At 52.2% G+C, this 24,780-nt stretch overlaps 1 protein-coding gene across 1 annotated transcript in view; it reads left to right on the forward strand.

Moving 5' to 3' along the window:
- Nucleotides 1-24,780, forward strand: part of GNAI2 (G protein subunit alpha i2) — a 197,626-nt gene that overhangs the window by 156,346 nt on the left and 16,500 nt on the right. Inside the window, exons 5-7 of the mRNA XM_084633229.1 lie at nucleotides 3,224-3,352; nucleotides 20,352-20,481; nucleotides 22,242-22,395. Coding sequence (XP_084489355.1) covers nucleotides 3,224-3,352; nucleotides 20,352-20,481; nucleotides 22,242-22,395 — 413 coding nt within the window. The remainder of the gene's footprint in view (nucleotides 1-3,223; nucleotides 3,353-20,351; nucleotides 20,482-22,241; nucleotides 22,396-24,780) is intronic.

Here is a 24,780-nt window from a genome sequence, read left to right on the forward strand (position 1 = left end):
CTGAATTGCCCTTCCCTGTAATTCAGAGGGTCTGTCTGCACTGCAGTTGGGTGGTGAGATTGCAGCATGTGTAGACTTGCTCACACTAGCTTTGATCTAGCCAGCACAAGTAACAATAGCAGTGAGGCTTCAGCTGTATGGGCTTGCCTCGCCCACCCAGAACCCCTAAACATCCTTGAGTGGCCCCTGCCTATCACTGCTATTGTTACTTGAGCTAGCTTTGCTCTAGCTCAGAGGTTCTCAAACTGTGGTCCGTTCTCCATTCAGGAGGTCCGTGGATAGTTCCGTCTAAGGTGCACACGAGAGAATAAAGGGCCACCCACCTAATTAGTGGAGTTACGCAGGCGTGGCTCCACTAATTAGGTGCCTGGACCCTGGAGAAGATGCACGTGTAAGGTGGGGTGGTGGCCTTGGGGGGAATAATTGGTAGGTGGGAGGGGGTAGTGGGGTGAGAAGAGGGGGTGGGGGGAATTTGGTATGTGCAGGGCTGTGGTGGTTAGAGAAAGAGGCAACTTTCCCTAGCTCCAAGGCTGCAGCTGCAGGAGAGAGATGGCTCTCCTTCCCAGCCTCTGGTCTGGGGCTGCTGCGATGGGGGAGACACCCCCTCCTTCCCAGCCCCAGTAGGGAGGAGAGGGAGAGACCCCCCACTCCTTCCCAGCCTCCGAGGGCACATCCATTGCATTAGAAAGGTAAGACTAGTGATATTAAAATATGAGTTGTGTGCTTTTATTTGTGGAACAAAAAAATGTTTAAGGTTTTTTTATGTAGTGCTTTTATCCAAAGTGCTTTACAATAGTTAGCTAACGGTACAAACGACATTTGGAAAGATCATTAAGTGGTCTGCCGAGACCCTCAGCAATTTTCAACTGGTCCACTTAATAATAATAATAATAAAAAAAAAAAAAAAGGTTTGAGAACCACTGCTCTAGTTAGATCAGAGCTAGTGTGGGTCTGTCTACATATGCTGCAGCCACACCTCCTATTGTGGTGTAGGTACCCCCAGAGGTGCAGCCTGGGTGGGCTGTAGGCCCCAGCATGAATGCTATGCCTTGATCTGAGCAGCCTGGACGCAAGGCATGCCAGGACCTGTGGATTCAGCACCCCACATCTCTATTGTTGTGGGGTGGGGATTATGCTTAGTTAAGGACTTAATCCGGGGGGGATCTTTGAATCGCACCAGGAGCAGTACAGGATCGTCACGCTCTTGGTGTTTTTGGGGAAGCCACTCTTTGCATCTTGTCAGCCCTTCTCCCAACTCCTCCAACAGGACCCCGCGCAGCTGTGCTGCATGCAGCGAGGGCCCTATGAACTGTGCCGGGGCGGAAGGGGTAGGGAGTGTTTGCTGATCATCTCCAGCTGGCAACGGAGGCAGTTGCCCCATCAGGGTATTTCTGCCTGGGCTGCAGCACTGCCTTCCCATCTCCTCCCCTACGTCGGCACCTCCCTCTTCCTCCCAGGATGGAGGGGTTTGTGTTTTTGACTATAAATGGTGCACAACCATCAATTGTTTCCGCTCTTTGTGTGGTTTGTTGCCATAGTGATGAATACTTTCCTTTCTTCGTTTTTTCCTGAGAGCAGCTCCGTATCAATGCAGCTCCGTAGCTGTGATTAGCTCAGAATGGGGTGGGGAAAAAACAGCCCTGCCCTGAGCACCAGACAGGATCTACTCCTCCAGAAAAGCTCCAGTTATACCCAGGGACTGCACTCTACCCAGCCAGGAGCAAGGAAATCCACAAGGCTGGCAGATGCATGCTGCAGAGCAGCATAACACAGTAATGGTGCACAAGACCCCCACCTTTACAAATGGGGCTTGTTTTCAGAATGATGCAGCCATGGCCCTTGGTTTGACTGTACCAGCCTCACTATTTCAATAGCTCAGAAGACCTCTGACGGGTTTCAATGGGGAGCAAAATCCTTTAGCTAGTGCAGATGACTCCCACTAGTGAAAGTACTGAGTAAAAATGCAGGAGGAGCCAAAGTTCAGCCTACATATTCAGCCCCCAGCCTGCCTGGACTACACATCCCACCATGCAGTGCTCCACCTTGATTGAGGAGCCTGCTGCACTGCATGCTGGGACATGCTACAGGTTGGAGACTGACTGGCTAAGCAGCAGTTCTTCAGAAAAGGACCTAGGGATTACAGTGGATGAGAAGCTGGATATGAGTCAGCAGTGTGCCCTTGTTGCCAAGAAGGCTAATGGCATGTTGGGCTGCATTAGTAGGAGCACTGCCAGCAGATCGAGGGAAGTGATTATTTCCCTCTATTCGGCACTGGTGAGGCCACATCTGGAGTATTGCATCCAGTTTTGGGTCCCCCACTACAGAAGGGATGTGGACAAATTGGAGAGAGTCCAGCAGAGGGCAACGAAAATGATCGGGGCCTGGGGCACGTGACTTACGAGAAGAGGCTGAGGGAACTGGGCTTGTTTAGTCTGCAGAAGAAAAGAGTAAGGGGGGATTTGATAGCAGCCTTCAACTACCTGAAGGGGGGTTCCAAAGAGGATGGAGCTCGGCTGTTCTCAGTGGTGGCAGATGACAGAACAAGAAGCAATGGTCTCAAGTTGCAGTGTGGGTGGTCTTGGTTGGATATTAGAAAACACTATTTCACTAGGAGGGTGATGAGGCACTGGAATGGGTTACCTAAGGAGGTGGTGGAATCTCCATCCTTAGAAGTTTTTAAGGCTTGGCTTGACAAAGCGCTGGCTGGGATGATTTAGTTGGTGTTAGTCCTGCTTTGAGCAGGGGATTGGACTAGATGACCCCCTGAGGTCTCTTCCAACCCTAATCTTCTATGATTCTGTGTAGTTTCCATGAGCCATGCCTCCGTATGGAGGATGAAGCGCAGCTGGGGTCGCTTTCTCACATGATTCCTCACCCGCAGTTTGTTTGGGCTGAGGCTGCATGCTCTCTCTAGGGAACGGATCCAGCTTGCTGGAATCTCTGCCAGCCTCTTTCCCCTACTCGCTGGCCTGGAGGTAGGTGTGAAGGGGACTTTATTTAACAAACATGGAAATGTTCCCTGGGCAGCTATACTCCCATCATCCTGCCATACCGGTGGGTCTGAGTCCCTCTGGAACCAATGCTGCAATGTGGCCCACTTTCCTGTTTTCCCCCAAAGCACCCGGTCTGTGCAGTAGCTGAGAGAGCAGAGCCCTGAGACCGCACCAAGCCACGTCCTTTGGCTTGCCTTGCTGACTCAGCTTCCTTTGTGTTCTCTTGGCAGCTACCTGAATGACCTGGAGAGGATAGCCAGAGGGGACTACATTCCAACCCAGCAGGATGTGCTAAGGACCAGGGTGAAGACCACGGGCATTGTAGAGACTCACTTCACGTTTAAGGATCTGCATTTCAAGTAAGTGGGAGCTGCAAGACATGCCAGCCCCTTCATTTCACTTCTCCTGGTGTCACTTGGGCTCATCCCATTCAACCTTAGCTTTCCCTAGGAAGACGGGAACCTGTCCTGCCAGCAAAGCAATTCTCTCAGCGTGGCGCACCTGCAAATGCTTTGGCTTTTAACAAGGCAGTGCAGCCTCTGGGTCTAAGCATGTGGCGCCCTATCTTGAGCCTTGCAGACTTGGGCCAATGTGGGCTGTTGCATGCTGGGACTTGCAGCCCTTACGCGGGTCAGGCCTGAGAAGGCGTACAGCTTTAATTAGCTTTCTTATGTCAAAGGTAGGGGCAACCCGCTTGTATCCTTGCAGGCAGCCTGCCAGAGTATCTTCATTGCACACTAAGCCCAGGTTCCAGCTTGGGTTTGAGCCCAAGCCACCTTTCCAGCCACACACAAATCAGTCTGTCTCAGGTCTGACCCTGCTAGAAGGTGGGTCAGAGCCTGAGTCCCATCATTTTTGCAGTGTGGACGTGGCTCAAGCCGCAGCCCTGAGTCAGAAGGCCACGTAGTGCAGCGTGGATGCATTAGCACAGTGCAGTGTGGACACTCGAGCATGGGCTTGGAAACACTGAGCGCATAAACCCGAGTCCCCCAAACCCAGGTTTAGTGTGCTGTTGTAGACACAACATAGGTGCTGATAGTTTGGGCCGTGCTGTCTAACGTGTCTGTAGCTGAATCCTTGCCCAGCCTAACAGCCGGCCTGCTGGGAGCTAGGCTCGACTCGGCAACGCTGACTCTCACTGAGGAGTTCAGCCGGCCTGTGAGAACGTCCCCTCCATTTGTGTCCCGCTGCAACTGGCAGCCAGGCTGGAAAGTGAGGAGACATGTTGATCCCTCTCCCAGGGAGGGAGCTTGTAATGTTGCCGTAGCCACAGTGGTGCAGTTAAGATCAGAACCAAGCCCTGTCCCCGTTTCCAGCTCCTGCCGTGTACCCTGGGCACCTGTTGGATTAGCTAATCAATGCTCCTGCTGTGCTGGCTGTGGGGGAGGCCAGGCTCAGCATGGGGCTGTGACTCCGGTGGCCCCCGGCCAAATTATTTCTTGAAATAAACAGCTGCACTCCACTGACCTCATCAGAGCTGGGCCTGGGCTGCAGCTGTTACCTGGCTTCTATTCGGGGCTGTGCCACTAGCCTACTAGGTGACCTTGCCAGGTCATTTCATCCCTCCGTGCCTCAGTTTCCCCATGTGTAAATTGGGAATAATACCTGCTGGGCAGGGTCAAGAGTTAATTTCCTGTCTAGAGTGCTTTGAGATCCTCTGATTAATGGTGCTAGAGAAGGATAACGTCGATAGCCGTGTCTTAGTGTCACTGGCTTGTAGGAGAGGAATTAGCACAGTGGAAATACACTGAACTATTCTGCCCTCCTAAATGTCTGTCTCCGTTTGCTCTAATGGAGGCTGAACGTGCTGTACCCTGGTGCGTGGTGCAGGGATCCCAGATCTGGAATAGCAGGGGGCTGCAGGTCAGGACAAAAGTGCATTGGCACAGGGGTGTGAGAGCTGCGGGCAGGAGTGGGGGAGCGTGTCTATCCAGTGCACTTACTCTCTTTACTTCACAAGCACCAGACTGACCCACAGGATAGAGGTAGAAATAAGCATTGGCTTCCCATCTGTTGATACTTTATCATTCAGTTTTTAAATTTTTGGCTTCCCTAGCCAAATTTCTTCCCATTCCAAGAGGCTGCAGTGCAGCTAATCCCCCCCCAGCACTGCGTGAGCATTAGCTGGGAGGGGGGGGATGCAGCTGCCAGGGCTGAGGGTACCTGCCTTAGCTCTTCACTAGCACTGCAGCAAGACTGGAAGGTTTTGGGGCCAGATGGCAAAGCCCTGCCTCCTGTCGTTTGAAGTGGTCCAGCTTTACTTCAACGCACCAAAGAGGCACTCGCAGGTCTCTGAAACCTGCAGGAAAACTAAACTCGCCACTGGAATAAAACTCTGTAATCAGTCAAGAAGCTCCGGAGATGGATCCGTTGCTTCAGAGGCTGCCCTGTCCCTGTCATCTCGCCAGGCTGCAGCCCAGCCTTCCACTCCCTGTGCATAGTAAAACTGTGCTTTCCAAATGCCAGCCCCCAAATAGTACTGCACGAGGAGTGGGAAGAGAACATGCTGAATGCGCACGTCGGTGCTAAGAATGTGACGCAACAGACCTACTGGCTGCTGAGCATAGCAGATTTCCAGCTGATGCCAATGTACTCCTGGACCGTGCTGCTACAGAACCAGCTTGCTGCTATCTGGGCACACTCAGCCTGACAGCACGATGCACCCTGGGAAGCCACCTTTGGCTGGGACTACTGTAATTCATCACGTGAAAGTAGCTGGAAAGGATCGTGTACCCTCTTCGTTCACATCACGCCCAGACTAGGCCTGCCGTTTGGTATCTAGCTGTGGCTTATAGCTCCCCTCATTGTAGTGTCTGACTGCTTCACGCTCTGTAAAGTGTTTCTCCTCCTGAGTTACCTGTTGGCTGGGGAAGGGCCACCCCTGGTTCCACGGAGGTAGAGAGTCCAGATGACTTGCCTGAGGTCACCCAGGCAGTCTGTGGCAGAGCGGGAGATTGAACCCATATCTCTGGTGTCCTAACCACTGGGCCGTTCTTCCTGTCTGTGACCATAGAAATTCGAGAATGTAAAGAGTAATAAAATCCACTGGTCTGTCCCTTTGACACCAGTCCTAGTCGCCATCCCCTCCCCGCACTCCTGGGCTGCAGCTGTAGTCGGAACATGGCTGTTACAGACGGAGCGTGTTTATATTCTGTTGTTCCACCCAGGATCTTCAGCCTGCCAGCAGGGCTGTGGCTTCGTCATGCACTTTATTTAGCTAAGCGTATCACATCTGAGTCCCTATGGTCGCTGCTGCTGCTGGCGAAACCTCCTAGCAAATTTTATTGGGGTGACTTTAAAAACAGATTAATGGGACGATCACTCTCAACAAATAGCAAAATCCAGAGCCGCCTGACATTGGGTTACTGTGTCCTCATGTTCCCACCATTCCAGGGGACGATGAAATCGAATTGAATGAGATTACACTGGCTTGAAACGGTGAGAGCCTGAATCGGGGTAAGCAAGTTTAGTGCCCCCCTTTGCTTCGCGTCAGATGGAAGTAGCAGCGTCCCTTTCATTGTAGGCACCTGCATCGTGGTGGTTACTGGGGACTGAGCCTGGACTTTGATCCCCAGCAGCAGAAACCTGTATCGGGTAATTGAACAGTCTGCTCTCCCCTTCCCTTTAGCTGGGAGTGTGGTGCGAGGTCGTATCTTGTCGGGGACCAATGACGAGATGGAGGGTGAGCACCCCTGCTCAGCCAGTGGTATTACCAAAGGGATACCACGTGTCCCTCTCAATAGGATGGAATCATCACCTCGGTGACTTAGGGCTGCATCTCCTGCATGTGAAAAATCCACACCTCGGAGAGAAACAGTGAAGCTGACATAAGTCCTGGTGTAGACAGCGCTAGGTCTACAGAAGAATGCTTCCATCAATCTGGCTACCGCCTCTCAGGGAGGTGGATTAACCACAGCAATGGGAGAACCCCTCCCATCAGTGTAGTGCAGGGGCGGGCAAACTTTTTGGCCTGAGGGCCACATCGGTTTTCCAAAATTGTATGGAGGGCCAGTTAGGGAAGGCTGTGCCTCTCCAAACAGCCAGGTGTGGCCTGGCCCCTGACCCCTATCCACCCTGCCCCATTTCTCACCCCCTGATGGCCTCCCTGGGACTCTTAACTTTCCAACCCCCACTGTTCCCTGTCCCCTGACATCCCCCCCTGGACCCCCTACCCCATCCAACCCCTCATCTCATTCCTGACTGCCCCCCTCCACCCCCCCCGGACCCCTGTCCCATCCAACCACCCCTTCTCCCTGACCACCCCAGGAACCCCTGACTGCCCCCCGCCGCCCCATCCAACCCCCCTCCTTCTTGACTGCGCCCCCCCGGGACCCCTGCCCCTATTCAACCCCCCTGTTCCCCACCCTCCGACTGCCCTGACCCCTGTCCACCCCCCCGCCCCCTGACCACCACCCCGAACTCCCTTGCTCTCTATCCAATCCCTCCTCCCCCTTACCGCGCTGCCTGGAGCACCGGTGGCTGGCGGTGCTACAATTGTGCTGCCCGGCTGGAGCCAGCCATGCCATCGCACAGCACAGAGCACTGGGTCGGGCCGGCAGCGCAGTGAGCTGAGGCTGCGTGGGAGAGGGGCTAGCCAGCCGGGCAGGAGGGTCCCGCGGGCTGTAGTTTGCCCACCTCTGATGTAGTGTCTAGACTGACGCTCTGCAGCAGTTTACGTGTAGACATAGTCAAAGTCCCTTTGATGCTCCTTCTATCTGAAGTGCCAGCTTGTCTGTGTCTCAGAGATCTAGTTTACAAAGGTCTTGAGTCACTGATAGCAGCGCTAGTGTACCCAGTGCTCCAGTGGCCGTGGACATTTTGTACACCTTCTCTGAGCAGAGTTCAACTATCCCATGCTTAAAATGCTAGTGGCTTTCTGGTGCCCTGTGTCCCAGTGGGAGCACAGTAGGGAGATGGAGGTGTTGGGTGAGAGAGCTAGTGAAGCGGTGCCTGTGTATCACAGTCCTGTGGGATTTCCGCTCAGCTGTGGAAAAAGGGGCTTCAGCCTGCCCAGGAATCTGGTTCCTCCACCCTGAGTCACTTACCTATATATCTGTCTGTCTGGCAATGGATCTGGCCTTCATGGTTTTTAGTGGTATATGACACTGCGCTAGAGAAAAGCTCTGGAGACTGTAGATCGGATTTTCAGTTGCCTTGTGCTTTCAGGGACATCCTCCTCCAGAAAAGTCTGCGCAATAATTCTGTGGGTGATGTTCATGCACTTCAGTCACTTTCAGGCTTTCTTGCTTGATCAGGAGTAATTTAGACCCAAAAATATAGGCCCTTCTTAAAATAATAGGGGTTTCGTAGAAAATGTCATCAAGAATCTAAATGTCTGCTTCACTGTTTCTTAGATCCTCTGAGATCAGTACATCAGATTTAAGGAAGATGCAGATTGTTGCAGAGAACCAGACAAAATACAGGGATGTTGTGGGGAAGGGCAAACTATCTGTTTGACCTTGTCTGTAGCTGTGACACTGAGTACCCGTCTCACAGCTGAAGAGACAGCTCAGAAGCTTGTCTTGTCTCTTTCACCAGCAAAATGTGGTTCAACTGAACACATTACCTCACCTACCTTGTCTCACTAGTGGGAATTAGTCACCCAGCTTGAGTCCTATGTGCAAAGACATCAGTGCTGGTCATGGACCAGCCTTTGATGAGCAGGTGGAGTTCCCAGAGGGGAGACGGTGTACAGCCAAGAAAGTAAACCAGATGGTTGCACCTCCAAAAAACAGCATGGGGCAGGTGAACTAAGGCAGGGGTGGGCAAACTTTTTGGCCTGAGGGGAAATTGGGTGGGGAAATTGCATGCAGGGCCATGAATGTAGGGCTGGGGAAGGGGGTTGGGGTGCAGGAGGGAGTGCGGGGTGTGTGTGGAGGGGGGCGGGTGTGGTGTGCGGGATGGGGCTCAGGGCAGGGGGTTGGGGTGCAAGAGGAGTGCAGGCTCTGGCCCGGCGCCGCTTACCTTGAGCGGCTCCAGGGTGGCAGCGGTGTGCAGCAGGGCTAAGGCAGGCTCCCTGCCTGCCCTGGCCCCGCGTCACTCCCAGAAGCTGCAGGCACCACATCCCTGGGAAGAGGTGGAGGGGCAGAGGGCTCCGTGCACCGCCCTCTCCTGTGGGTACCTCCCCCGCAGATCCCATTGGCCGCGGTTTTCTGGTTCCAGCCACTGGGAGCTGCAGGGGGGCGGTGCCTGCAAGTGAGGGCAGCGCACGGAGCCCTCTGCCCTCCCCTCCCCCAGGGGCCACAGGGACGTGGTGCCAGCCGCTTCCGTGAGTGGCTCAGGGCAGGCAGGGAGCCTGCCTTGGCCCCGCTGCACGACAGGGCTGGCAATCCCGCTGGCTGGATCCAAATCCCTGATGGGCCGGATCCGGCCCACAGGCCATAGTTTGCCCACCCTTGAACTAAGGTTTGCCCAGTATGAAGGAGCTCAGTCCATGTGGCATGGTGGTGGCTTTGAGCTTTTATGGAGTTTAAGAACATTAAGTTAAAAAATACTTGGCTATAATTTCTTCCCAGCCTCCCCGCCCCCATGGAAATGTAGAGAAACATGATGAACACTCCAAAATACTTAATTTTTGGGTAGGTAAAAAGGGCTGCTGGGGATTGCCATGGCATGGCCCCAGTGCAGGGGGCTACCACAGTGCCATACTGGAGACCCCCAGCAGGAGAGCTCTGGGAGGAATAGGAATACAACGCGCACTGCAGGAGTGGTGTGTGCTGCCGAAGGTGGAGCAGCTTTTCAGTGAGTGCGCTAAGGCACCCTAATTATTTCACACCCCATCTTCTGGCCGGGCCCTGCATGTTTACACGTTCCTGGGATGCTGGGTTTCCTTTCTCTGTCTCTGAGCTGGAACTCCTGGGTCCGCTTCATCACATTGTTGAACAGATTGCTCAGCCCGTTGGAAAGGGCCCATCGCAGCAGGCCGTGCACCCCTGCTAGCAGCATGGCAGTGGGCTAGGAGGAGGATCTAGATTTCAGTTGTAATGAAATTCTTGCTGGCTGATTAGAGAGAAGCCCATTAACTCCAGTGTCCCCCTTTCCATGCTCCTGTCCCAGAGCTAGCCACTCATTGCCAGTGCTGCACCAGGAGACTTTTCACATGGGATGGTTGGGGGTTCTTCCTTCTCAAGGGTTTGGGCTGGTAAGTTATAGACCTAATGGCCAGGAGAGACCATTCTGACCATCTGGTCTGACCTACTGCTTCACGCAGGCCAGAGCACACAAGGGAATCGAATGGGCTAAAGTGACTTTACCGCCCTGACTGTACCTAGGGGACAGAGCCAAACCGCCCAAGTGAACCCGGTCCAGAAGGAGAACACGTGGCAAGAGCACTGTGCTCCTGGAGGGGGGGTGACCGCTTCACAGTGACCATTCGAAACAGCAGTAAAGTCTAGCCCCAGCTGATCACAAAGAACCATGGTCCTGCAGCCAGGGTGTGGGACTGGAAACTAGGTCTACTTCTGTCCCCAAATCTGCACCTCTGTTTCCCCATCCACACAGCATGGAAAATCATATTTACAGGGCCCATTGTTCGTAAAGTGCCCCGAGTTCTGTGGATGCAGGTGTAAATGTGAAGCATTATTTGTGACAGCAACACACTTCTGGAATATCCCAGAGCTAGCTCTTCCTTCAGGGCCCTAGCATTGGCAGGCAGGGAGCGTTGTAAAACTGCAGCGGCTGAATGGCTTCGCTCCTTCCCCACTTCCCCCTTCCCTTTTCCTCCCCCACACACCCCTAACTCTCTTTGTGCAAGTTTGATACACTACAGTTATTTCCTGGCCAGTGTGCAAATCCACAGACTATGTGAGTAAATCCATTACAACAGCAAACTGTTGGTGCTCCACCACTTCTATACAGAAGGCCTAACCACCCCGCTCCATTTTGCCAGGGGCCCCGTACATGATCGCCTAGGTTAACAGCAGCCACGTCTGATCCTACTCAACAGCTGCTAGGTAGCTCCTGTGCAATAGCTTTACAATGTGAATGTTCCTCTCTTTTATCACTTACATTCTTTTGCCATCAGTGGCTGTGTTGAAGAAGCTAAAAATGTTTGGGAGAGAAGCAAACTCCTATTTATGGCTCGGTGTCTGTGATCAAGGGTAGCCTGTTTTCTGCAGGCAGATGTAGCCAGAGGGGATCCTGGCTCCTGTGCCCTCATAATTGCTACAGGTTTCGAACTCTCTTCTATACAAACTCCTGTGTTTTTACAGGCCTAGGAGGCTCTAACGTGAAGCCATTGAGAGAGAGAGGCATAAAAGGGGTCAAACAAATTAAATCCCAGTTTTCTGACCTAAATGAAAATCACATGCTTTGCCTCAGTCCTTGCTAGGCTGGGGAGCCCTCCTGCCTTTGCTGAGCAGGGTCACGTCAGCTGATGTTGGCAAGGCAGAGCTCATCCTGAGCTGGTTCATGTCCTGCGCTGACAGCATACCACAGTAATGAGGAGCCCTGTGGAGCAGAGTGGGGACACGACCCCATCCTGGTGAGACTGATTTCATGTTTAATCCAGCACCTGACAACTGTGCCAATTCCGTACTTTCCATGGTCTGGGCTGCAAGAAGGGGAGGGCGTGCCCTGGGGAAGGGAGCTCAGTCGTGGCTCTGGTAGAGGACACTGTCCCTTCTCCGTGTTTATACCCAAGTGCTGGCCCTTGCATGCATGGTAACTGGGCATCAGCTACTCAGTGCTGTGTGGGAACGCCGTGCTTTTCTGCGGGGTCACATGCGGCTGGGGTGCCAAAGCCATGGGTGGCTCCTGTTGAGTCAGGTGCCTCCGGCTAGAGAGGGTGGGGGAGTGTCTTTGGGGCAGGGAAAGCTGGGCCAGAGGAAGGCCTGGAGGAAAACCTGAGGGACAGCCACTCTCAGGGAAGAAGCTTGGGCAGAGGTGTCTGTGCTGTTGCTTAGCGTTACCATGAAATCCAAGCAGCAGGAAAAGGGCTGGGTTTGGAGCCTGCCTCGGCTCCTGGCTCGGGCAACGGAGGGAGCGATGTCTTTCCTGACCCATTGATAGAGCCCTGCACACATACACAATTTATACCTGCGGGTGCGGATATATAGATCTATCTATCTACGGATACAATTTGTGTATCCGTGCAGAGTTCTACCCATTGGAGAGTTTGCGATTGCGTAGGGAGGCTCAAGTCTTCTAAGTGGGCCTGGGAAGGAGGCGGCCTCCTGGGGTTCCTAATTCAGGTCTCACTTATTCCATAAGACAAATGGTGGGAGTAAGTGCTGGCCACCCTGGGGTCTGAGAGTCAAGCTGGGTTGCTCCCCTTCGTGCATGCTCACTACTAACTGAGTACATATGCCCCTGAAGACATGCCTTGGTCTGTTCAGTGACTCGGGCACACTGCACTTGAGCTGGGCTCACAATTCCCTTGCTGCGTGAGCTGGATTCCGCCTCGCCCTGCTGTACCTGTGCTGACCCTGCAGGCCCCCAGGTTAGAAAAAGGAGCAAGAACCTCATTCCTACAGTAACTAACTGCAACTCTGAACACGCCTGGAAAGTGGGTCTGTGGCAGCCCTAGCTAAAAAGAGCTGCTGGAGGTTGCCACAGCACCATACTGACTCATGGACTCTAAGTCCAGAAGGGACCATCATGATCATCTAGTCTGACCTCCTGCTCATTACAGGCCACAGAATCTCTCACGCCTGCTCCTGTAATAGATCCCTAACCTCTGGCTGAGTTACTGATGTCTTCAAATCATGGTTTAAAGCAGGGGTGAGCAAACAACGGTCTGTGGGCTGGATCCGGCCTGCCAGCTGTTTTAAGCTGGCCTTCAAACTCCGGCTGGGAAGCAGGGTCAGGGGTCGCTCCATGTGGCTCCCAGAAGCAGCGGCATGGCCCTCCTCTGGCTCCTACGCATAGGGGTAGCCAGGGGGCTCCGCTTTGCATGCTGACCCTGCCCAAAGGCCTGCCCCGCCCCGCCCCCAGCTCCCATTGGCCAGGAACTGCAGGGGCAGTGCCTGCGGACCGGGCAGTGTGCAGAGCTGCCTGGCCACGCCTCCGCGTAGGAGCCAGAGAATTGACATGCTGCTGGTTCTGGGAGCCACTTGAGGTAAGCATCGCCTGGAGCCTGAGCCCCTGCCCCAGCCCAGAGCACCCTACTGCACCCCAAACCCCTCATCCAGAGCCCGTACCCCCAGCTGGAGCCCGCACTCCCCATGCACCACTGCCCCAGCCTGGAGCCCCCTCCCGCACCCTGAACTCCTCATTTTTGGCCCCACCTCGGAGCCCGTACCCCCAACCTGAGCCCTCACCCTCTCCCGCACCCCAACCCCAATTTTGTGAGCATTCATGGCCCTCCACACAATTTCTATTCCCAGATGTGGCTCTCAGGCCAAAAAATTTGTCCACCCTTAGTTTAAAGATTTCAAGTTAGAGAATCCACCATTTACACTAATTTAAACCTGCAAGTGACTCGTGCCTCATGCTGTAGAGGAAGGTGGAAAAAACCCCGGGGTCTCTGCCAATCTTACCTGGGGGAAAATATGGCGATCAGTTAGATCCTAAGCATGTGGGCAAGATCCAGCAGCTAGACAGCTGGGAAAGAATACTCTGTAGCAACTCAGAGCCCTCCCACTCTAGTTGTCCCATCTCTGGCCGATAGGAGATATTTGCTGCTAGCAGTCGCAGATCAACTACATGCAATTGTAGGCAGTCTCATCGTACCATCCCCTCCATTAACTTATCAAGCTAAGTCTTGAAGCCAGTTAGGTTTTTTGCCCCCACTGCTCCTCTTGGGATGCTGTTCCAGAATTTTACTCCTCTGATGGTTAGAAACCTTTGCCTAATTTCAAGCCTAAACTTGTTAATGGTCAGTTTACAACCATTTGTTCTTGTGGCCACATTTGCACTTAATTTAACTAACTCCTCTTCCTCCCTGGTATTTATTCCTCTGATGTATTGATAGAGAGCAATCATATCCTCAGCCATCGTTTGGCTAGACTAAACAAGCCAAGCTCTTTGACTATCCTCTCATAAGGTAGGTTTTCCATTCCTCGAATCATCCTAATAGCCCTTCTCTGCTCCTGTTCCAGTTTCAATTCATCTTTCTTAAACATGGGAGACCAGAACTGCACAGTGTGTCCCAGATGAGGTCTCACCAGTGCTTTGTGTAATGGTACTAACACTTCCCTGTCTCTACTGGAAATATCTCACCCGATGAATCCTAGGACCGCATTAGCCTTTTTCATGGGCATACCATGTTGACTGCTTATAGTCACCCAGCTCTTTCTCCTCCTCTGCTGCTCCCATCTTATACATCCCCAGCTTACAGCAAATCTTCTTGTTGTTTAGTCCCCAAGTGTGTGACCTTGCACTTTGCACTATTAAATTTCATCCCATTTCTATTACTCCAGTTTTCAAGGTTGCCCAGATCTTGTATGCTATTCGGGTCCTCCTTGGTATTGGCAAAACCTCCCAGCTTTGTGTCATTCACAGATTTTATTAGCACACTCCCGCTTTTTGTGCCAAGATCAGTAATAGAAATGTTAATAAGATTGGTCCCAAGACTGATCCCTGAGGAACTCCACTAGTAACCTCTTTGCGCCCTGTCAGTTCACCTTTCAGTAGGACTCTTTGTAGTCTCCCCATTAACCAGTTCCTTGCTCACCTCTCAATTCTCAGAGTAAGCCCCATCTTCTCCAATTTAACTGATGATTTCCCTGGTGGACCTGTATCAAATGCCTTACTGAACTCCGGACAGGTGACTGAAGATCAAAAGGAGTAGAGCTCTAGAGTCCCACTGCACATAGCCAGGGCCAGTTCCTTTGGCCAGCAGCACTGAGTGTTAGCGTGGGGTCTGTCAAACCCCCTGGCGGTGGGCATGGTGTGTACACACACACACACACACTTGGAAGAGAGAAGGATCTGGTTTGGTTTTTTTTTTATCCATGTGGCAGCAAACACGTGGTAACATCCTAGTGTGTACTAGGCACTTCGTGGTTCTCACGTGCATCAGTGTGTTGAGGTGAACCATGCGCTCCCTCAATGTTTACCCTGACCTGCTAACGGGTGCAAATTGCCTTGTTCGCACATTTTAGTCGCCACAGGTTAAAAACCCTCCTGTGTAGTGAAGACAAGGATTTAGGGAGAGGGTCCTTGTTCCTTTGGTGTACATGGTGGTTCAGAGAGAGCTGACACATCCCTGCTTTAGTACGTTCATTCCAGCAGGAACTGTGGGGAGACTAGACAGAGTTCCAGTCCTGTTATCTGTGTGCCTGAAACGATGATGTGAAATGCCGATCAGTCGCCAAGCAAAGAAAAACACATCTCCAGAGGATTTCAATAGCGAGCAGTTTGCAGGGGACGTTGGAATGCAGTTCTGTGGGTTTTGCCAGTTTTCGTATTTTATTGCTCCATAGGTTCTGTGGGCAAGGAGAGAGAGCCAGCTGTGTGCGCCAAAAGAGACTGGGCCTAGGATTCACTGCAGAAGGAGCCTAGCAGTCAAAGGTGGCTCATAGAGTCCATGGAATATAGATTAGGACATCTTGGCTACTCCTCATCCTAGCTGGAAAGACAACAGCAGTGGTTCTCAACCTGTGGCCCACAGGCCACATACGATCATATTAGCATACAGCTGCAGCCCAGCTCAGCTGTGTGCTAAAGGCCACGGGCTCTGGGCTGCCGGCTATCGCTGGCTCCATGCAGAGGGGTCCGGCCAGCCGGCTGCTGCCAGCTGCAGGCTGCCACCTGGCCATGTACAGCAGGGTCCAGGTTCGGGGTCTCTGCCCCCTGCCCTGCACACAGCTCTCCGCTGCTGGCCCCACTCTGTGGAGAAGTCTCTGGGCGGAGGGGGCTGGGCATAGGGGTTTGTGGGGGCCACAATGATAAATAGGTTGAGAACCACTGGACTACAGCATACTTAGTCCTCTGAAGAGGATCTAAGGCGAGCAATGCCCATGTAAGTGCTTCTCTCAGCACCTAGGGCCACTAACAGCAACACTGGAAATATTGTACATATCATAAATATTGACTCCACAAATCACAGCCCCCTCTCCCCCATCTTCTAGCTCTGTGTAGCTTGAAAGCTTGTCTCTTTCACTAGCAGAAGTTGGTCCAATAAAAGATATTACCTCACCCACCTCATTTGAAGCTAAGGTAATTTACAAGTGAAATGAGCAAGTGTTTGCTGAGGAGCAAAGCCACAGAGCATTCAGGATTGCAACTGCTGCAGTTAGTGTGGTACAGCCATCACCATCAGATGATTGGTGTCTCTTTTTTCAATTGTGGGAGGAGCTTAGAAACATGGGAGAAGCTAAGCTATTTAAATATAATAACCTAGATAGAACAGATATAAGGAGAAGTAAACCTATAGCGAAGCTTCCTCTCCTTGGCAATCCTTGTATTATCCTGCAGAGAGAGAGAGAGATCTTCAGATAAAGGCTGGGTTTCTAAAACGGATCATTGTGTAAGGCATTTTGCTTAGGGGATAAATTGAACTTCAGCCCTTTTGTGAGTGTGTTGCAGGCTCACAGATCGTGCCCACTCTTGGCCCTGTATGGTCTGTGTGGAGAACCCTTTCAGTGTGACAGCCCTGTCCTTTGTCTTCCCTCCCAGGTAAACAGGTTGCTGGGGCCCTCTCTCTTCTGTCCTTTGTTCCCCTCTGGCTGGAACTGGTTGTTCAGGTCACCAGGGTCCTCTCTTCTCAGTCCTTTGTCCTCCCACTGGCCAGAACTGGCTGACTGCCAAGCAAGGGGTGAGCCTCTTAGTCACCAGGTCACCAGTTGTTAGGGTTCCCCATCTCCAGGCCATTGTCCGGCAGTCCCAGCTGCTAGGCGAGGTCACATCTGGTCCTCTGCAACAACAAACCCTCTCCCACCACCTTGTTAAACATGCGGTACATAGGAAGCTGAGGAGCGCACACACTATTCATGTGAAAGACTACAAAGATCCCCAACTTTGTCACAGTGTGTGCTTTAATGATGTATGAAAAAGGTCTGAAAGGGTTTTTAATAAGTGTTTTTGCTTGTTTCCTACCTCAGAAATGCAGGTTTTCTCTAGCCTATTTTCTGTTTTGAGTAGGCTTGGCAGGTGACTAGAGAGCAGGTAGATGCATGGCTGATCTGTCTCCGAAAGATGCACTGTTGTAACCGAACTGATCTGTGCCCATTAGGGACTCGGACCAGTGCAGCTGAATCCAGGGCACTGATCTAACCCCGGTGTGGCATGATTTTTTCTACACACAGCCTGTGCACTGATTTAGTGAAATCTATGCAACCCGTGTCGTGTGGACACTCTTAAATTGGTTAAGTTTAAGGCCAGGTCTACACGTTCAGGGATGCGAAAAATCCACACCCCTGCGACATGTAGTTAAGCTGACCTACCCTTCAGTGAAATAGCACTAGGAAGAATTCGTCCATCTCCCTAGCCGTGGCCTCTCAGGGAAGCGGTTAAGTCTGGTGTTAGGAGAGCCCCTCACATCACTGCAGTGAGTGGCTACCGGAAGCGCTTCAGCTGCACCACTCTTGCGGGTTAAGTGTAGACACAGCCTGAGTCAATTACAAACTGAAACCGATTTGGTTTCAAATCACACTGTTAATTACACAAGGGCCACTTGGTGTGTCCTCCAGGCCTCACATACCCGGAGTCCCTGAGTTTAATGTGAGCAGGTGCCTGCTGGACACACAGGAAGCGGTGCTGTCGTTATCTGACAATGTGCACCACTTGGCAATCTTAATGATTTCTGTATCTTAACTACGGAAGCCATCCCACATCCCAGTCATGAGTGAGTCTGATCATCCCCCTTTCACTCATGGGGAAACTGAGGCACAGAAAGCAGAGGTGACTACCCCAGCGCCACCCAGCATCTCAGCAGCAGAGCCAGGAATAAAACTCGAGAGCTCCCAGGTCTTGATCCCCTGCCCAGTCTCCACTGATGCCCAGGGGAAGTGGTGCCTTTGCGTATGCTTGGCAAGTTACCGTTCAGAGCACTCACTCTAAACAAGCAAGATGCTGACCCCATTGGCCCTCGCGCGTTGTGCTGTAACAGCGTGTTCTTATCCTATTTAGCTCAGCAACGCTACATGTGATGAGTGTAATCCACTCCCGAGCCTTGCATTTCCTTTGCACTGCTAGGATAGCTGTCTGAATGTGTGCAAGGCTACTGAGGCCTCAGCCTCTGCTTCCCAGTGCTTGCCGACAGCGTCTTCCCAGAGATCCATCCTTGCTTGCCACAGTGCACTTCCCACTTGCCTGCAAGCTGCAGAAATACCTCCCATGAGGCATGGATGCTGGAAGGAAAAAGGGAAGTTTACACTTCCCAGGAACGGAGGTGGCTGTTTAAACGGCTTGTCTGTGAGACCTTGTCTTCTCCAGGGAAAAAAGGTTTGTTCTTAACTCAGGTTAGCTGACATGAGATAAAACTGCATTGAAGGCAAGGCATTTTCACATGAATTAGCAGGTTGAGATAAAGACTGGAGCAACCTAGGATTTAGCCAAGTAGACCTGCTAACTTGTTTTCACTGGGATTTTAACCAGTTAAACTTGCTAACTCGTGTTAAGAACACACTTTTTTTTTTTCCTAGTGAAGGTGCAGTTTTATCCCCAAGTTAACTATCCAGTGTTAAAATCCTATGTCTGCACTGCACAGCCAGCCTGGGTGATTGTACCTGGGTGTGCGTGTCCCACCACAGAGCCCTACCTCTGTTAGCATCCTCACGGTCTCTGCACTCGCCCATGTGTGCTGAGGGAACATCCCATGATTCTTTGTGCTAGAGACGCTCTAGGATTTCCCCCCAGTCAGTTGTGTCAGTTGCAGGAGAACTTACCTGTCCTTTGGAGGGAATTCCGGGAGGGCACAGGACTCAAACCCCAATTTTAGAGCCATCTAGGTCACCAGCTGGCTACAGACTTGCTTAGACATTGTAGTGGGGTCAGGGCCGAAATGCAGCTAAAATTCTTGTGTCCGACCTGCTGCTGCGATGCCGCTGTGCCCGGGACCCGAGGCAGGAGTTTGCTGACTTAGCAGAGGGAACGGCACATCGGGCTGGCCAAGAGAACAGCAGCTAGTCATCTGGGCTGGTGCCCGCGCCACTTAATCCTTCCGAGATGGCAAAGGGGTTTCTAAGTAATGTGAGCAAATGATTCTCAATAAGAATGATTTACTCTGCAGTCCTGAGCATCCCCAGGCAGCCTGCGGACTCCTAGGCTCAGGTCCTCAGTGGTGTTTAATTGCTGACAAGGCTGATTCCCCACTCTGGCACTTCGAGTCTAAAGTGATTCTAAAAATTAATACTGGCCACTTCAGGCTTGTATTAAACTTCCAAGGTTACAGCTTTTCTCTGACCTTGGATGGGTAAATGCTGCCACCACCCAAGTGCAAGATCCCTTTGAGAATCCAGGAAGGCACACTTGGGAATTCCTTCCTGTGGGGTAACCTCAAGCCCTTTCACCCCCCTCCGGGGAAGAGCTGAGAAAGAAAACCAAAGGAAATCAGCTGTTGCCACCAGCTAATTAAACAACATGTGCACAAACCTCTTAGGACACAAAAATCCAATCCTGTTCTTAAAAAAGGTAAATTTTATTAAAAACAAAAAGAAAGAAAATACATCTGGAAACTCAGGCTATTGCTAGATTTTAAAAAGAACCACTTACAAGGATTAAGCATCAAAATAACTTCCTTGAGGTCCAGCTTAAAGGTTACAAACAAAACAAAAGCATTTGGGGTTAGCACAGAGGAGTCCACAAGCCATAAAGAAATAAGAGAGAAACCTAATCGTGTCTTCCTAGACATTCCCTGATCTACTTGCATATCTGGGGTTTCAAATGAGTAGTTTCTAGGTATGATTAGATTTATTTTTCATACCTGGCTTAAACTTCTTACAGCATTGCTGCTCTGTGCCTCCTCTCTGGAAGAACAACCACAGACAGACAAAAGGTTCGATTTTAAAAAGTTCTAGCTTTCCCATTAGCTCTTTTGGCCAGGTGCCTACTCACTTCCTTTTACCTATGCATAGCTGTCAGACTTTTTAACCCTTTACAGGTAAAGCAAGTAGAGAACAGTTACGAAGAGAGATTTTTATAGCTAACTGGCTTGCTGGGTGTCCATAAAAGGGAGCTACCCCCCTTCATTTATCACAGCTACCAAGCACTCTTTGAAGATCTGGGCCTAATTAATTAATTGAGCCTCTCAGTTCTGGGAGGTTGGTCTTACAGATGGGGAAACTGAGGCCCGTGCAGGTGACGAGACCTTTTAGGGTGTCCCAGCCAGTTGGTAGTAGGGCTAAGTGGCTCCCAGTCTCAGCTCTAGCCGGCTCTCCCTCTCTGGACTGGGGAGTCATTGATCAGGCTGAGGCTCAGCAATGGGCGGAGTGGGGGAGGAGCTGCCCTGCTGTAACGCTGGCTCTTTGCTTGCAGGATGTTTGACGTGGGCGGCCAGAGGTCGGAAAGGAAGAAGTGGATCCATTGCTTCGAGGGCGTGACAGCCATTATCTTCTGCGTGGCTCTCAGCGCCTACGACCTGGTTCTGGCTGAGGACGAGGAGATGGTAAGGACAGGAGAGGGGCTGATCTGGCCCAGCGTCGGAGCTAGTCTGAAATGCACGAGCATGAGGGACCATGGGCTGGGTGTCTCCAGCTCAATCCCCCGGATCTGTGCATGTTCAGTGGGGAGGGGGTTTGCTGCAAGAGGCTCCAGGCCTCTCTCTCTCCACTATCCCATCGCCCCCCCTCCCCCCCCCCGGCACTCTAATCTCCTTGCTCCCACTGGATGCTTCTATCCCTCTCTGGCATCCTCTCCTCACCTGCCCCCACCCTCATTGGCTACCATTGCATCACCTCTCTTACACGGGGGACAGAAACGAGGGGTGTCTGTAGGTTAGATGCATGCAGGAACTGGGCATCTCAGCAAACTCATTAGCCCTCATCTGGGGCAGTAGAAAGCTGTGGGTTTGCCTCCTAGCCACCTGATCCTGCCAAAACTAGAAGGAACCGTTGGGTATGTCTAGTCTGAGCAGGCCAAAGACCTGCCCCCAAACAATCCAAAGAGCAGCCAGTTTTGACAGATAAATTCCAGAGATGGAGAATCCACCACGCCCCCTGGTAAATTGCTCCAGTGGCTCATTACTCACTGCTAAACAATTCTGCCTTCTAGCCATGGTTTGTTCTGTAGTTCCACGAGGTCTTTAGTGATTGCAGCGACACACTGGGAAGCTCATGGGTCCTGCAGGCATGCTGAGCATAACTTGGTTAACACCATCTCTGTCCCAAAATTCCGGTACTCCACAGTGATGAGGCTGGCGTTTTGGGAAGGGTGCTGTCTCAGTGCTCTGTAATGTTGGCAATTTGGCACCAGCAGTGCAGTGTTCCTGTGCCAGGCTGGGATATGATAATAGCCTAACAGCCAAATGGTCCTCCCTTTTCGTTCCAATGCCCCAGCACATTTATCTCTTCCCTTTCTTCCGCTTTCTGTGGCTCCACATGATGATGATGATTAAACCTGTGTGCAAGTGTCATAAACTTGCCCTCTGATGCTTTCATGTGGCTTCTAGGAATTCCAGCTGATCGTGACCCTCCCCACGTGCTTTCTACTCTGAAAACTGCTCTGCAATAAGATTTATGGCTTTAAAACATTTTAAAGCTTCTCAGAATTCTCTTAGAACTGAGTTAACCTGGGTGCCTAGGCCCATAAACATAGGAGACATGAGCACTCCCGTCTAGCTAGACTCCAGTGGGAATGGTTGGAGGCAGTTCCATCCAGGAAACACCGGAAATGCATGAGGCTGTTGGTGCCCAAACTTCTCCAGAGTTGAGACACTGTGCCCCAAAATCCAGTGATCTCCTCTGTGTGAAAGGCAGAGGTTCTGGCTGTGCTGGCTCCTGAGACCTTCCCCAACTCATGCCGGTCTGTCTGACGTCCTTGTATGGCCCCATCACTCACCCGTGAGCAGGGGAGTAGTATTAGCCCCATTGTACAGATGGGAAACTGAGGCCCAATACTCAAAGGTATTTAGGCACCAAACTTCCGTTGATTTTGGCTGAACTTGGCTACAGCATGAAGGAATTTGATTCCAGTGGAAGTGAGACCCCCTAAACTCCTCTGAGGATCTGGTCCAAAGTGATTTGCACAAAGTCACACAGGGAGTTTTGGGGCACAAGGGAATTGAATCTGGGTCTTTTGAATTCCAGTCGCATGCCCTAACCACTAGGCAGCCTTTCCCCCTGCCATTTCCCCAGCTCCTAACCCAGTTCTTGCTCTGTCTGGGTCCCGTCTGGCTCACTGAATGCCTGTGGTTGGTTGTCTTGACAGAACCGGATGCATGAGAGCATGAAGCTGTTCGATAGCATCTGTAACAACAAGTGGTTCACAGACACATCCATCATCCTCTTCCTGAATAAGAAGGACCTCTTTGAGGAGAAGATCATACACAGCCCCCTGACCATCTGCTTCCCTGAGTACACAGGTAATGTGCTCCTTCTTGCCAGGGTGAAACCCATCCTGGCTCCCAACGGGTGGCGAATCAGCCACTTCCACATGGCTCTGGGATGTGGTCTGTCGCTCAGCACCTGCTGTGGGTGGAGGATAAAGTTGTAGCTCCTAGAATTTCCATCCCAGACCTTCCCCATTTGAAGATCATGTGGCCACACCCTGGTATTTTAGGCTGCACTCACAGGCCACGGGGAGGAGGTAGAAATGAAAACTCCAAGGGTTCAATTATCTTGTTTATACCTAGACCTTACTAAGCCTGTTGCGCTGAGATCTCTGCCTGTTAGTACGGGTCATGGCTGGGAGGAGGTGACCTCAAATGGGAGGTCCTGTGTTGTCAGGAGCAATTGGGTGCCATTGCAGATCTCACGAGAGGCATCTGCTTAGGAATGCGTGAAATGAGCATGTGGACGGTACAGAGATGAGTGTGGTATAAAGGCTCAGCTACTAGGTCAGATGCAGTAGGTCTCATGCAAGATACATAGGGGTCTGAAGAGACTGAGAATAGCGCCAAGAGCTGAGAGGCTCCTGGCGGTGCCAGAGGAACTGAACCCAGAAGTCTGTGCAGCCGCAGCTAGACCAGGAAACTCCTGTGACTGACAGTGGGGCTGCCTCCCCCTGTGAATGGGACAGACAGTGGGAAAATCCAGCTCTGTCGCTGTTCCTGCCGCCCTGATCTCTGCTGATGTGAGAAGGGATGTAAGAGAGGGCAGCTCTGTTGAGATGTTGACCGGAGGGCGAGCCTCCTGGAAGGGGGTCTTACCTGAGTTAGGGTGGCTGTCTGCTATATTTAGCTGTGGGGCAGGGTTGGGTATAAAGCCCATCCAGACCCTGTGGTTGTACATGGCAGCTGAGTTGAGTCAGGCCCTGGAGTTGGCTGCTGCTGTCTGGGAGCTTAGCTCCAGCAGTACCGACGTGGGTTCCATGCACAAGATGCTGAGGGCTTATCTGATCATGGAGCTGTGTGCTTGAGCAGGCCTGAGGTGCTGGGGAGATCTCTGCTCAGCTCTCGCTTCCTCCAGGTACCCTGGAATGGCCCTGTGAGCTGCTTCCTGCCAGGCCAGCTGTTAGCACAACTCCTCCTGCATCACAGCCCAGGTGGTCACAACACCTGGATCTCAGGGAGAATTCGGTTCAGGGGCTGGATGAAGCCACTGCAAACTTCAAGGCAAATCCCATTGTCAGAGGGGACGATGGAGCTGCCCTGTTCAGTGCCGTCAGGCTGGGAGCATGCAAGCCAAGCCAGGCCTGCCAGAGTTACTCTAGGAGACGCGCTCTCTGGGCTCATTGAGATCCTACCTATTTGAGGTGGTCATGTTAGTTGAACACTGGCCCCAATGTACTTCAAACGATCGGGGAGTTGCTTGAGCCCCAGCGCTTGATGCGCAAAGCCGGTCCCTTACTCGCATCTTGGAGTCCCAGCTTCCCTGGCGTTCCATCAGGAGCTGCCCTCTCCCAGCCCTGGGGGGAAGCTGGGGCTCCCAAGGTGGAGACCAGCTGGCCTCTTCCACATAGTGGCTCTGCCTTGTCAAACTGGGGTGCCTGCCTATTGTGTACCATTTCAGTCCAGTGGCTGTGTCCGTGGTGGAGGAGAGACGGTTTTGAAAATCCATGTAAGTTGTAGCAAACCTGGGCCCAACGGAGAGTGATGGTCACTACACTGCTCTCCAGGGCCCCTATGAGCTCGGAGTACAACCCACTGGCCAAGTTCCACGTCCTGCTCTGCCCAGCCCACAGAGGGTGAGTCTGTTCCAGCCACAGCTACAGAGCTTGACTCTTTAGCTCAAGCTATAGCAGCTCCTGCTTCTGGTTTAATCCCTGGCATAGAAGCATAGCACTTGGATCCTCCTTGAGAGGCCTTGACCTCTCCAGCTACGGCCCTGTGCTGGGTTTAGCTCTGGGAGCATGTCTCATTCTGTCCATTGAAGGGCAGCAGTGCCAGCTCGTAGCACCTGGGACCTCTGTGCCAGACAGGACCGCACTGTGCTAGGTACTGTAGAAACACAGACTGTCGTTAACTCTCCCTGGTCACTAATCCCTGTGAGCTCTTGAAATGGGGGTTTGATTCCAGGGCAGCCCCAGGGGCCCCAGAGAGGCAGGGAAGAGAAGGTGAGCACAGCAGCATGCAGGCTCCATTTAGTCTGCATTGTTTTGTCAGCACCTCCTGACAGCACTGGCAAACCCTCATCAGGCCCTTGCTGTGAGACTGAAAACCTGAGGGTGTCTCCTCCGTGACGCTTGTTCTGCACGGAGGAAGTGCCAGAGGCATGCAAGGTCAGGAGGACAGGAAACAGCAAGCTACAGACCTGCTCAGTCCCTGCTGATAAGCTACCAGGCCAGTAGCTTGTGTCTGGCTCCTTCT

The sequence above is a fragment of the Lepidochelys olivacea genome, assembly GCF_965140295.1.
Source record: "Lepidochelys olivacea isolate rLepOli2 genome assembly, chromosome: 7".
NCBI classification, from domain to species: Eukaryota; Metazoa; Chordata; order Testudines; family Cheloniidae; genus Lepidochelys; species Lepidochelys olivacea.